At 35.6% G+C, this 13,264-nt stretch overlaps 1 protein-coding gene across 1 annotated transcript in view; it reads left to right on the top strand.

The window, feature by feature from the left end:
• The window catches only part of DNAH14 (dynein axonemal heavy chain 14), a gene marked incomplete at its 5' end in the record, with an annotated part of 509,245 nt that overhangs the window by 187,507 nt on the left and 308,474 nt on the right, over positions 1-13,264 (top strand). The window contains 5 exons of the mRNA XM_077129892.1: positions 2,922-3,043; positions 5,927-6,098; positions 9,344-9,448; positions 9,538-9,656; positions 10,491-10,565. Coding sequence (XP_076986007.1) covers positions 2,922-3,043; positions 5,927-6,098; positions 9,344-9,448; positions 9,538-9,656; positions 10,491-10,565 — 593 coding nt within the window. The remainder of the gene's footprint in view (positions 1-2,921; positions 3,044-5,926; positions 6,099-9,343; positions 9,449-9,537; positions 9,657-10,490; positions 10,566-13,264) is intronic.

The following is a 13,264-nucleotide window of genomic DNA, read 5'->3' as shown; positions in this document are numbered from 1 at the left end:
TTATTCACACTTTTTTTTGTTGTGAAATATAACATATATACAAAAAAGCAACAAATTTCTTTTTTTAAAAAAGAAGTACATTTTAACAAGTAGTTATAGAAAAGAGTTTAAAGTTTGGTTTAGGGTATAGTTCCAATATTTTTCAGCTTTTCTTCTAGCTACTCCAAGACACTGGAGACCAAAAGAAATATCAGTATAATTATTCAACAGCTGTACACACTTGTTAAATCTTTACTATCTCTCTGATACTCTCCTCCTTTTTTTTCTTTTTTTTTGTGAAAATAACATATATACAAAAGAACAATAAATTTCAAAGTGCATCACAATAATTAGTTGTAGAACAGATTTCAGATTTTGGTATGAGCTACAATTTCATAAATTCAGGCTTTTACTTATAGCTGCTCTAAAAGAACCTAAAAGAAATATCAATATAATGATTCGGCACTCATACTCATTTGTTAAACCCTACCTTCTCTGTATAACTCCACCATCACCTTTGATCTTTCTCCCCCTCTATGGGGGTATTTGGCCTCTGTCCATTCTAACATTTTCGTGTTGGAAGGGGCTGTTGATAATATGGAATAGGGGAATGAGACTAGTTGATGTTCTGAAAGGGCTGCCCCCTCTGCATTTCAGGACCCATCTGGAAATTGTAGGTTTCTGGGAAGTTTCCCTAGTGCATGGAACCTTTGTAGAATTTTATATAATGCCCTAGGTATTCTTTTGGCTTGGCAGGAATGGTTTTGGTTGGGGTTTTGCAAGTTATGATAGGTAGCAATGTCTAACTGAAGCTTGCATGACCTTCAGCCAGTGTTTTTTACAGAAATTTTCTTGAGTATCAGGAGCTTTAAACACACACACACACACATTGTAATGGAGCTTTGCACACGCGTGCAGACACACACGCATTGTAGTGGTTTAGAGCTGCCCAGAAAGGCAATATCCTTTGAATCCATTCCTGTGGATGCAAGCCTATTGTAGGTGGGACATTTTGGCTAGGTTATTGCAAATGATATGTGAACCAGCCCATTCAAAGTGGTTCTTAATCCACTTACTGGAGTCCTTTATGAGAGGATAAAAGATAAATGAAACCAAGAGAGCTTAGAGAAAAATCTTCTGTTGGAGTTGAGAGAGAAAGCCACTGAAGTCAGAAGCTGAAAGCAATTAAACCTGGGAGAGAAGGACAGCAGACATAACCGGTCTTGTGCCTTTCTATGTGATAGCAGTGTCCCAGATGCCGGTGGCCTTTCTTCAGTGATGGCATCATCCTGTTGATGCATTAATTGGACATTCTCACAGCCTTATAACTGAATTTGCAAGCTATTAAGTCCCCATTGTAAAAGCCAACCCAGGGCAGTGCAGCAGTGGCACAATGACAGAATTCTCACTTGCCATGCTGGAGACCTGGGTTCAATTCCCGGAGCCTGCTCATGCCAATAAAAAAAAGAAAAGAAAAGCCAATGCATTTCTGGTAGATTGCATTGTGGCAGCTTTAGCAAACCACAAGGCACACACATACAGACATACACACACACGTCTTCTAGCCTTTAAAGATTGGCTAAATGTTGCGGTACTCCTCTAATACTTAAGCAAGACATTTATGATTCTGCCTTAGTGTTCACTAACTGCTTGTACTGAGCTTGGAAATCAGCCAGTGATGAAAGCTTAAGGTCTTTCCAGGGCCTTTCTGAGCAATGTGTTCCGTCCTGGGTATATGTGCCACTTTCTGATTCCCAAATAAACTCTCCACCTTTTACTCATGGGCCTTAGACAGTGTATTATATGACTCAACCGTAATCTTATGTCCCAGGCACCTTCAGGATTTTTCACTCACCTTACAATGTTTTTAAGCATTGCTGTTGCTTTTCCTCCCTGAGTGAGTACCAAATTAGGTGAAACAGATATGTGTGCCTTGCTTCAGTCTTTCAGGTAGCACCCTGACAGGTTGGAAAAGATAAACACTATAATTTGCTAGTAAAATCTGCTGTACTTTCTCTGGAACCAGGGAGCCTGAGAATGCAGGTTACCATCTTCTAGTCTGCCTCTGACTCAATGAGGAGGTGGGGAAGGGCAAGTAAAAATGCCACAAAACTTTCCTACTATTTTTAAATTGCCTTTTTCTTATTCAGCATTTGCTCAGTTGCTGTATACTTTCAACTGTTTTCCATGTTCTAGCAAGATTGGTTCTGATATATATATATTTTATGTTTCTATGGAGGGACAGGGGTTTAATGTTGCTTATTCTGTCATTTTGCTAATGTCACTCCTCCAGTGTACTGTTTTTAAAATATATATTTTAGTATTAATTGATTTAAACATGTTTCTATCACTTTTATAAAAATGCTAATTGGAAAAATGTTATTCCATACAGTGGGATTTTCTGTAATCATTTAAAAAATGAAGAATCATTTTTAAAAAAAAGAACCCTATCAGTACTGACATAAATCCTCCCTAAAAGACACTATGAAATAAAAAAGCAAGTTATAGAACAGTGTGTATTACATGGTTCCATTTATGTAAAATCTTAAAGATATTGCGTATATATGGATATGTGTACAAAATCTTTAAAGAAAGGGCTAAAAGAATAGTATATATATACATATCAGACTCCTCATTATGTTTCTTCTTTGGAAGAAAGCAAATGCTGAGTAGAAGACATTCATTTTAACTTCTAAAGGCATATACATGTTGTTCAAATCTTTTCTAAAAAGATTTGTATATTATATAATACATGAGACAAAATTATGTGAACAGGCCATTTTAAGCCTTTCCTCAAATTAAATATAATTAAATTTTTACTCATTTAAGTGATCATATATTACTTTCTGTATATCAATGACTCATAATCACCTTTGATTTCAATTTCTATACATGACTTATTGAGTAATTTCTTATATTTGCATGTATGTTTATCATTGTAGGATCTTGTGAATGAGTGGGATCAAAACTTGACTCTCTTCTCTTACACTCTTGAAGAATGGATGAATTGTCAGAGAAATTGGCTTTATCTTGAACCAATCTTTCATTCTTTAGAAATACAAAGGTAAAAATCTAAAATTTACCTTATAGCAGTAAAAAAATTACATGGTAAACCAATGATCTTCTGTAATTCTTGATGAATTCTGTAATTCATCATTTCTTCAATGAATACTCTAAAATTATCCTATCTGTAGACATAGAAGTATAACATTCCAAATTATTATTATGTTTCATAGCAGGAAATCACAAATATCATTTTTGTTCTTCATTTTTAAGAAAACCTTATTTCTCATTGATGTAAAGTTATTGATGTAAAGTTATAAAATACTGGGAAAGATGTGTCAGACACGTTATTATAATTCTTTAAGCAACAATAATATATACCTGTTTAGTTCTGATAAATCAGTGTGGTATTTTAAACAGTAAGCTTGTTTTTAGTGGCATTCATACATAATGAGAATTTCTTACTTTGAATGAAGTGAAATAGAGGGTCTGGGCAATTGTTGGAAAATTCTAGCTCTTCTTTTGTATACAAAGCATTCAAATTAATTGGCTCTTACTTTTTAAGGTGTTGGATCTAAGGCTGCTTAAATTGAAACCCTTGTGCTATTTTGTCAGAATTAAACTACTGTCATTCACACAGGGAATTTAGTTGCTATTCCAAAATAAGGTAGGAAGTCATGGGTATGTATTTGAAAGGCATATTATAGAGCAAATTATGGAAAACCTGGAGTATCACCTAAGTATTTTGCACTTTATTTATTTATTTATTTTAAAATGGGCAGGCACCGGGAATCTAACCTGGGTCTCCAGCATGGCAGGCAAGAACTTGGCCACTGAGCCACCATTGCCCACCTTGAACTTTATTTTGATGGCAAAAGAGAGTCTTTCAAGGTTTTTGAAAGATAGCTCTTTAAATCTGATTATTACTTTAGAAAACAATATCCATTTTTCATGTATATTTCTTATCATGCGAGGGTTTGTGATTCTTATATTCTATTAATCTATAATTATTCTGATAGTCCTCAAAAGTGAAACTGCATACCTTAAGAATATATTCTTAGTAGAGAAATCAGTAGAGAAATCTCTTACCTAGAAAGGTAAGAGAGTTCAAAATGTCAACATACTATTCTTTTACAGGATTTTCTAAGAGGCTAAAAGGGGGTTTTAAATTAAGAGATGTCAAAAGCTCCTACACAAAAGGTCTGAAGGAAAGAAAACAATGGAATTATAATGGACCTTCCTTTGACTAATGTAAAAGGATGATGGCCCTGAGACCAGAGTTGAAAATATGAAAAAGAGGAAAGGAATGAGAGATTATTTAGAAAGGAGAATTCTTTAAAGGGAACTTGTGAGAGTAGAGAATGCTGTGCCATATATAGCTGTTCAAACTAACTGTGTGAGCTGTACTAGAAGCTCTCAGAGAGCTTAACAAAAGAGGAGACCAATGTCTCTTCTCTAAAAGAATGTTTGCTGTACTTCAGAAACTTGTAGGCCCTTCATCCAAGATGGGAAATGGGATAATAGTGAGAGACCTCTTAGGAGAGTTTGCCATGTAGTACCCTGGAGTTCGGGGCATAGAAACTAGGGCCTGTCTCTCCTCTGGAGAATTCTGAAGGAACTTTTAGTAGGGCAAGGAAAAGGTTCAGGAATACCTGGTTACCTTAGACCAGTAGTTCTCAACCGGATGCCATTTTGCCTCCTAGGGGACATTAGCGATATCTAGAGGCACTTTTATTTGTCACAACTGGGAAGATACTACTGGCATCTCGTGGGCAGAGGCCAGGAATGCTGTAAACATTCTGTAATGCACAGGAAAGTCCTTCCATGCCCAAATAAATGATCTGGCCCAAAATATCAATAGTGCTGAAGTTGAGAAATCCTGATTCAGAACAAGGAGACATGCTGGAAGGTTCCAGGCTAGAGCCATCTTAGACATTCTCCACCCAGAATGGCTACTAGCTCAAAGAGGGGAATCTCAGGGTTACACAACTTAGAGCAGGAGCTTGAGGAACAATTTTAAGAGGTCATCTGGAGACTGCATGGGTTTCTGTTGGGAGGACTTTAAAGACCCCAAGCAATATACCTCATGGATATCTGCCATGACAGAGGGCATTCAAGAGGCAAAAGAGAATGAAAAGTAGCACCAGCTAAATTTAAAAATATGTTTACCTCTAATTTCATCCCCATTTCAACCTTCAGCCAAGTGGAGATTGAATCAATTTGGGGATGGACTGGGGTAGATATGGGGAATAGATAAGCAGAGAAAGTAACATGATAAGACCACACAACCTTTGAAAATATTCTCCTTTCAACTGCAACAGCAGTAGAAACAAAACTCACATTAACACTTCAATGGATTACCAAGCTTTTAAAATTCTGTAATGGAAATTTTCTATACCTAGGCTGAAACTGCCTCACATTTCCTTATCCTCTAAGATTAGATAATCATTAACAAAATTTTAATTTTCTTATGCACATCTCAGTACTCTCGTTCTTAGGCTGTATGATCTTCTCTCTTTTTCATGTCAAAGTCCTACCCAAGTCAGATGCTTCTCCAACAAGCTCTCTTCAGATCCCATTTCCTCTCCAGAGTTCCAATAGCCCTTTGTTTTATTTAATTTCTTAGGACACAAAGCACTTTCTACTTATATAATATGTGGCAGTTGTATATAATTATCTTCTTAAATGCTGGATAGATGTGATTTATTCCATTACTTCCTACTCTATGTAACACTTGTAGACAATAGACACTCAAAAATACCTTTAGTTAATAATTCTCATCAGCAAAAATATAATAACATATCAAAACATTATATAAATTAAACAATATAAATACACTATGGCAACTGTGTTTAACATGAAAATTCTGTGGCAAATGTATTTACAATATGGATTTTAATTATAGTAACTTGGAAAATTAAATTACCTCTTTTTATTTCTAAAGGCAGCTTCCAGCAGAAGCAAAACTTTTCTGTCAGGTGATTTCCATGTGGAAAGAAGTAATGTCAAAAATACAAAATAAACTGGATGCTTTGCGAATAACCACCTCTGCAGGAATACTTGAAATTCTGCAAAATTGCAGTTTATATCTTGAACAAATAAAGAAAAGTCTTGAGGTAAAATTATAGCAATCCTAAATTGGAAAATCATTTAACTGTACAAAACATAATGTAATTCACTGCAGAAATTAATTGCAGTGCAAATTTTCTTCTTTATTCAATTGCCAGTACTATTTCAAACTCTCATCATCTATAGCACTAATGAAAATTCTTTCAAAAGAAAAAAAGTGGATAGACCAATCTAAATGACCTTAGGCAAAGTACCTAAAAATAAGTGCCTAGGTTTCTTTATCTCTAAGTTGGGAATAATGACAGTGCCCCCTTTGTGGGACGTTGTAGTAATGTAATAATGCATTAAAAACAAGAGCTGGCACAAATAAAGTACTTAATGAATGTTAACTATTTTTATTAGCACAACTATTATTATTAACTTGAAAAATTCAGCAAAAATTGAAATAGAGTATTTTTGATGATTTTACAAATTCAGTTACTGATTCCATATGTTTATTCATCACCAGAACATTACACTTTCAGTAGACATACATATCCCTAAACACTGGTTTTAATATTTGAGATTCATGGTGTACATATTCACTTCATTGTTGTCTACTGAGAAATAACAAACTGAGCTGCAAGGCAACAAAAGCATTTGCTTGGAGTCTTAGAATTGCAATTTGTAGAGCACAGATACAAGTAACTAGCAACCCAAATTGTGTCCCATTTTAGTGCTTCCAGGCAAGGGTTTTTAAAGAAGAAGATTATATAACTTGTTTATGATTGGTACATATTCAGGACTCTCCAAATGTCCTTCAGTTTAGATAGTTCACTGATTTCTTTATCTTGTGGCTTCTTTATGGTGTCCAGATGTCTTTAGGGTTTTGAGGACCATTGTTGTTTGTGGCTGTGCATACTTTGGCAATTTGTGATATCTGGCAGAGAAATGCATAACAGTAACCTCTTAAATGTCCTCCAAACTCCATTTTAAATCTCTTAGTTATAGTAATTCTACTTTGTTGTATTTTTTTCATACTTCATAAATCAAGATTTTTTTTCAGGCATTCATCAGTTTTCCTTATTAAACATAAGTAATAGTGGTTGTGATGATCCTCCAGAATACCTGCCTATGGCAGTTATAGCCTAAAAATTCTCTATCCAGGCAAGCCTTCTTCTGTATATATCTACCCTCAGAGATACTCTTAGGGGGATACCCAGAGTGTTTCTTGTTAATAATAGCCAATTTACCACAGAATCGTTGGGATAAATCTTCCAATTATTTCTAGCACATCTGTGGACCATAACTAAGGATATTCTCAAATATATAAATAAGTAATCTTCCACTTATTTATATATTGAGCACATACTGTGTACCAGAAACTGCTGCTAAGTGCTGAACTACAAAGATAAGAGACATATTCCCCACAATTACCAAGCTCAAAATCTATTATAGGAAATATAAAAATTAAGAGACACTATAAATGTGATGTGTGCTCTGATAGGATGGATGATATAGCCATATTAAAGAGGAGAAATTATCCCAGCCTGAGACTTCTGAAGGCTTTCTGATGGTGGTGATAACTGACCTGGGTCTTGGAAGCAGTATAGGAGTTAGGTAAAGAGATCAGGGTGGGGGTAGTTGGGTGGGGATAGTTGGGTGGGAAGAGCATCCTAGGACAAGGTACAAAGAAATGAAGGTATGAACAAGTATGGCATATTCTGGGGTTCTGAACAAAATGATAAAGATGGAACATTGGTCACAGTGGGTAAATAGTGAGAGATAAGAGTTTCCTGGTAAGCAGAGGACAGAGGATGAAGGACCTTAATATAAAACAAATGTTGACTTTATAGATGCTGGGCATCCACTGAAGCTATTAAGCAAGACAGTAAGATTATTTAATTTAGGAATATCTCTGTGGAGTAAAGCATAGATTGTGGATAGAGGGCAATAAAAATACATATAAAGAAACCAGTTAGAAGACTAGAAAAATTGGGGGCCTCAGGTAAGGCCATGGGAAGAATGAAAGAAGGTGGAGCCAGGTGCATCAGACAGGTAAGTAAAGCATCAAAGAAAGAGGTACAGGATTGTGCCTAGATTTTCTGACTTAGCCAGTAGAGTGGAGAGTGATTGCACTAGGAGATAGGAACTAGACTAGAGGAGGAGGATCTTTGTGTGGAAACTAAGTTTTGTTACATATTAAAAATCTTGTACTTATGGAACCTTGAAATGAAACTATTCAGTAGGCAGATGGATATAGAGACCTTTATACTACAGGGAACTTAGCTGAAGAGCAAGTAGGTATATATTAAATGGCTCAAGCGGAACACAATGAGTAGGAAGAGTGATGAGGATAGGACCTTTAATGTCAACAATAAGATGTAGGGGATGAAGAGCGACTCTTGAAGGAGAATGATAAGAAGTGGCCGAGAAGAAAAAATAGGAGCATAAAATCTCAGATGTCAAAATGAAGTACAGATTCAATAAAGTCAAATGTAAGAGAAATATCATGTTACATGAAGATAGAAATGCTTACAGTAAATTTGATAGCATAGAGGCTAGATGACAGGGGGTGAGGATGACTGAGAGTTAAGTAAAAATGATTTTGATTTATAGACTATCTTTTCAAGGACTTTGACTGTGAAACAAAGCTGGGTAAGTAGATAATAACTAGAGGAGAACAAAGCGAGATGGAGGACTTTTGCGTTTTTTAATGGAAGAAATGTTAATGAAGGCGGAGGAAGCCATTGGCAGGGGAGAGATTGGAGATGTGGGAGAGTACTAAATAAACCTAGGGGAGCTTAGCCTGGCTTAAAGATAGATTTTTTTTACCTTGGATAGGTAAATCTTCCTCTGAAAAGGAAGAAAAGACAAAACTGGTGTGAATGCAAATAAGTTGTAGGAAAGGGTGAGAAATGTAGGAATTCTTAAAGTAGAAGTCATCTGCTGAAATGACTTATTTTTGAAGATAACCTCACATATAGGGAAATGAGAGCAGAAAAGTGGTTAAGCAATGGTGATAATGCCAAAATACAGTGTGTGTGTGTTGTGTGTGTGTGTTTGTGTGAGGGTTTTTGTTTCTTTTCTGTTTAGATTTTCATTTGTTTTAGTTTTGATTGATTAAAATTTATTTTTAGCAATTCGAGTATAGCTTTCATTGGGCAGGAGTTATCATTCTGACTGATCTTGCCAAATATACAGCAACTATAAGACTGTGACTTCTGTGTGTAATTGAAGGTCTAAATGAGTGTATGAATCACATATGGTTAAATATATATTCTTAACTTCATTTTTCCTTGGTTCTGGACAGGACTACCTTGAAATTAAGAGAACAATTTTTCCAAGATTTTACTTTCTTAGCAATGCTGAACTTATTGACATTCTAGCTGATAGCAAAAATCCTGAATCTGTACAGGTAATATCATAATTCTTTGCTCAGTGGTACTTCTCCCCTGACTTGGTCAAGATTTTATAATACTGTTTATATTTATTTCTGGTCCACAGCCTCATCTTTTGAAATGTTTTGAAAATATAAAGCAATTATTGATATGGAAACAAGAAATTGGCCTTCCTGCTGTGCTGATGCTCATATCTGATGAAGGAGAAGGTCTTGTGCTGCCAAAGTATGATATATATATATTACAAACTAAGTATTTAGACTCTGTAAACCTTGTTTTTAAAAGCCTCTTGCTGAAGAAGTCTGATATTTCAAAGAAGTTTGCTAAGCAAACTACTTCTTCAAAGATAGTATTATTATGTAAATACACTTCTACCATTCTAATACTTCTTACAATACATACTCTGCTCACCTTTGTTTTAATGACAAGAATGGAATCCTCAAACTCCAGGTGCTTTCTAATTTGCTCTTTCCTTTTGCTCTGTCATTAAATATCTGCCATAAATTTACTAGTTTCTTTTTTGTGCTTGCCCCTTTTCTTGGTTTTATTATATGTTATTATAGATAGAAAGGAAATTTGCTATTTGCTTAGGATTGCTGGGATTGCTCCCACTGCTACGTCCACTGACCTCTGGTTTTGTCATGATTGGTTATCAGGCAATTGTAATAAGCTAGGGCCGTGCATTACCCTAGTCCATTTTGCCAGCTCCAGTGTGGGCTCTCTAATCTCTGGCATGTAGCTCCTTATATAAGTTGATTTAAAAATGCTCTGCCAAACCTAGGTTTGTTGGTTGAAAGATCTTCTAAGAAATTCATATTTTACATGGAACCTATTTATTTTGTAGAGTTGTATTTTCAATGTCAGAATTTCCTAAAGCTAGGTGATATGCTTTTCTGCATAGTTTTCCAGATTAAGATCTAGAAAAATCAAAAGATAATATAGAATTATAGCCCCTTAGCCTGTGAATATAAGGAAATATGTAGGAAATTTAGTTTACTGTTTATAAAGGAATGCTATATGGATAAAAATAAATTTTTCATATTTCTGAAAAAATTATAGGAAAATTCGTGTAAGAAGTGCTGTAGAGCAGTGGCTGGTAAATGTAGAGAAAAGCATGTTTGATGTGCTAAAAAAGTAAGTACAATTTTCAAATCCCCAAATTATGTAATATATATAAATGTGTATATATATATATATATATATATATATATATATGTATATGTATGTATGTATGTATATATCTATTTAAAACCTTGGTTAATTATCTATTACTCTAAGAAGGAAATATCCATGGACGTATACAGAGTAAAGTACCTTTTGAAATAGGTTTTGATGGAACATGGAAGTATATAACTAAATAGAAAATAATCTTTTTTTTTCAGTGCAAATTTCAATTTGAGAGTGTAATTATCAACAACATTCAGACAGTTGTGAACTTTGAGATGCATATATATTTGAAAACTGACCAGGACTTGAACTTGCATACACCTATGCCTGCTTTCAAAAGACCTAGTATTTAGTAGACCTCCAGTTTCATCCCACCTCACTACCCTGTATTTCTGTTCAATATTTGTTCCTGGATTTGTTTACTTAGTCTTTTTAATGCTACCTCTTTAATATTTTACCCCATCATTTGCTATTTAGAGCAAAGACAGAGCTTCAGAGTGTGAACTTTTAAAACTAATTAATTATAATAGTCTTATTACATTTTTTTAAACTTTTTTATTGTATTGTATAACATATATACAAAGCAAAGAAATAAAAAAGCAATAGTTTTCAAAGCACTCTTCAAAAAGTGGTTACAAGATAGATCTCAGAGTTTGTCATGGGCTACCATACAATCCTCTCATATTTTTCCTTCTAAATGCTCCAGAATATAGGAGGCTAGAGGGCTTAAATACTTTTTTATCATCACAATCGACTTTTTTTTCCCTTCCTTTTTTTGTGAGCAAGAACATACATACAAAAAAGCTATAAATTTCCAAGCACAGCACCACAATTAGTTGTAGAACATATTTCAGAGTTTGACATGGGTTACAATTTCACAATTTTAGGTTTTACTTCTAGCTTCTCGAAAATACTGGAGACTAAAAGAGATATCAATTTAATGATTCAGCATTCATATTCATTTGGTAAGTCCTATCTTCTATGTATAATTCCACCATCACCTTTGCTCTTTCCATACCTCTCATTGGAGTTGTTTGGGCTGTGGCTATTCTACATTTTTGATATTAGAAGGGTCTGTCACTAAGATGGTGTAAGAAGATGGAACTATCTGATGTTCTGGAGAGGCTGGGTTGGGTTTCAGGACTTATCTGGACCAGGGACCCATCTGGAGGTGGTAGGTTTCTGTCAAGTTCTCTAGTGCTCAGAACCCTTGTGGAATCTAATGTATTGCCTTAGGTGTTCTTTAGGACTGTCTGGAGTGGTCCTGGTCGGGAGTTAGCAGGTTATGATAGGGAGCAAGGTCTAACTGAAGCTGCATAAGAGCAACCTCCAGAGTAGCCTCTCGACTCTATTTGAATTCTCTTGCCACCGATACTATATTAATTGCACTTCTTTCCCCCCATTTCATCAGGATGTAGTTGTTGATCCCACTGTGCCAGGTCTGGATTCATCCCTGGGAGTCCTCTTCCATGTCGCCAGGGAGACTTTCAGCCCTGGATATCATGTCCCACATAGGGGGCAGGGCAATGATTTCACTTGCAGAATTGGGCTTAGAGAGACTGAGGCCACATCTGAGCAACAACAGCGTCCTCCAGAAGTAACTCTTAGGCATGCCTATATGTAGTCTAAGCTTCTGTGCTAACTGCTTGAGCTTCACAAGGGTAAGCTTCATGATCGAGGGCATGGCTTTTTGATTTGGGTGTCCCTAAAGTTTGACACAGTATCAGGGAATTCCCTGATGGTAAGGTTTAATAGTTCCATAGTCTTTCTCCCCTCCCTCAGGGGACTTTGCCCATACTTTTTGATTATCTGGTTAATATACTTTAGGATGTTTCCAGGCATTACAATAATGTATACAGGATTAAAGGATCTCTTTCTCATTCTGTGCTCTCTGTGTTTCAGTTGTTCAAATGAGCTATACAGATAGGTTGAATTAGATTATGCACTACACATAATTTCAGTTCCAGATCAAATAAACATTTCTTCCATTGGTCTCAAAGAGTATTGTGGTTCTAAAATATAGACACTGTCTTCCTTACCCCTATGTTCTGAATTACTTTAACCCCAACCTGTTCGGCTTTGTTCTTCTCTCTATATTTCAGGTTATATATATGAAACAGCCTCTCAAAATCCAGAAATAATAATCACCACTGTATACTTAGTGTGTCTGCTCTAAAACTTATAATCTAGGCCCCTGTTTTCTTATAAGCATTTTCTAAAGGTGCGCATACCCATTGTTGTTTTTTTGTTTCTGACTTATTTTGTCTCACCCAGTGTCCCACATGTTCATTCACATCGTTGCATGCCTCACGACATTGTTCCTTTTTGTAGCAGCACAACCTTTCTTCATAAGTATATACCATCGTTCACCACTCTAGTTTTCTGTCAGTGCATCCTTCAGCCACCTGCATTCAGTGGGCATCATGTTGAGGCCCCAAAGTCCACAGTCCATCAACATGCTCAATTTTAAATAATTTCACTGTTCCCAAGAGACAGAAAATGAATAAACACGCCCTCACCAAGTAGAAGATCTAAACCTCCTCTTAACTCTTGTCCCTCACCCCATTATTTACCTCTGCTGTTGCTGTGTTAGTACTGATGGTTTCCTTTTAAACATAGCTCATAGCATGCAATAACAGTTTTCCCCCTGTAGCCTGGACTTAAAC

This window comes from Tamandua tetradactyla, chromosome 2 (genome assembly GCF_023851605.1).
Source record: "Tamandua tetradactyla isolate mTamTet1 chromosome 2, mTamTet1.pri, whole genome shotgun sequence".
NCBI lineage: Eukaryota > Metazoa > Chordata > Mammalia > Pilosa > Myrmecophagidae > Tamandua > Tamandua tetradactyla.
This window is presented reverse-complemented; position numbering and strand designations above follow the sequence as displayed.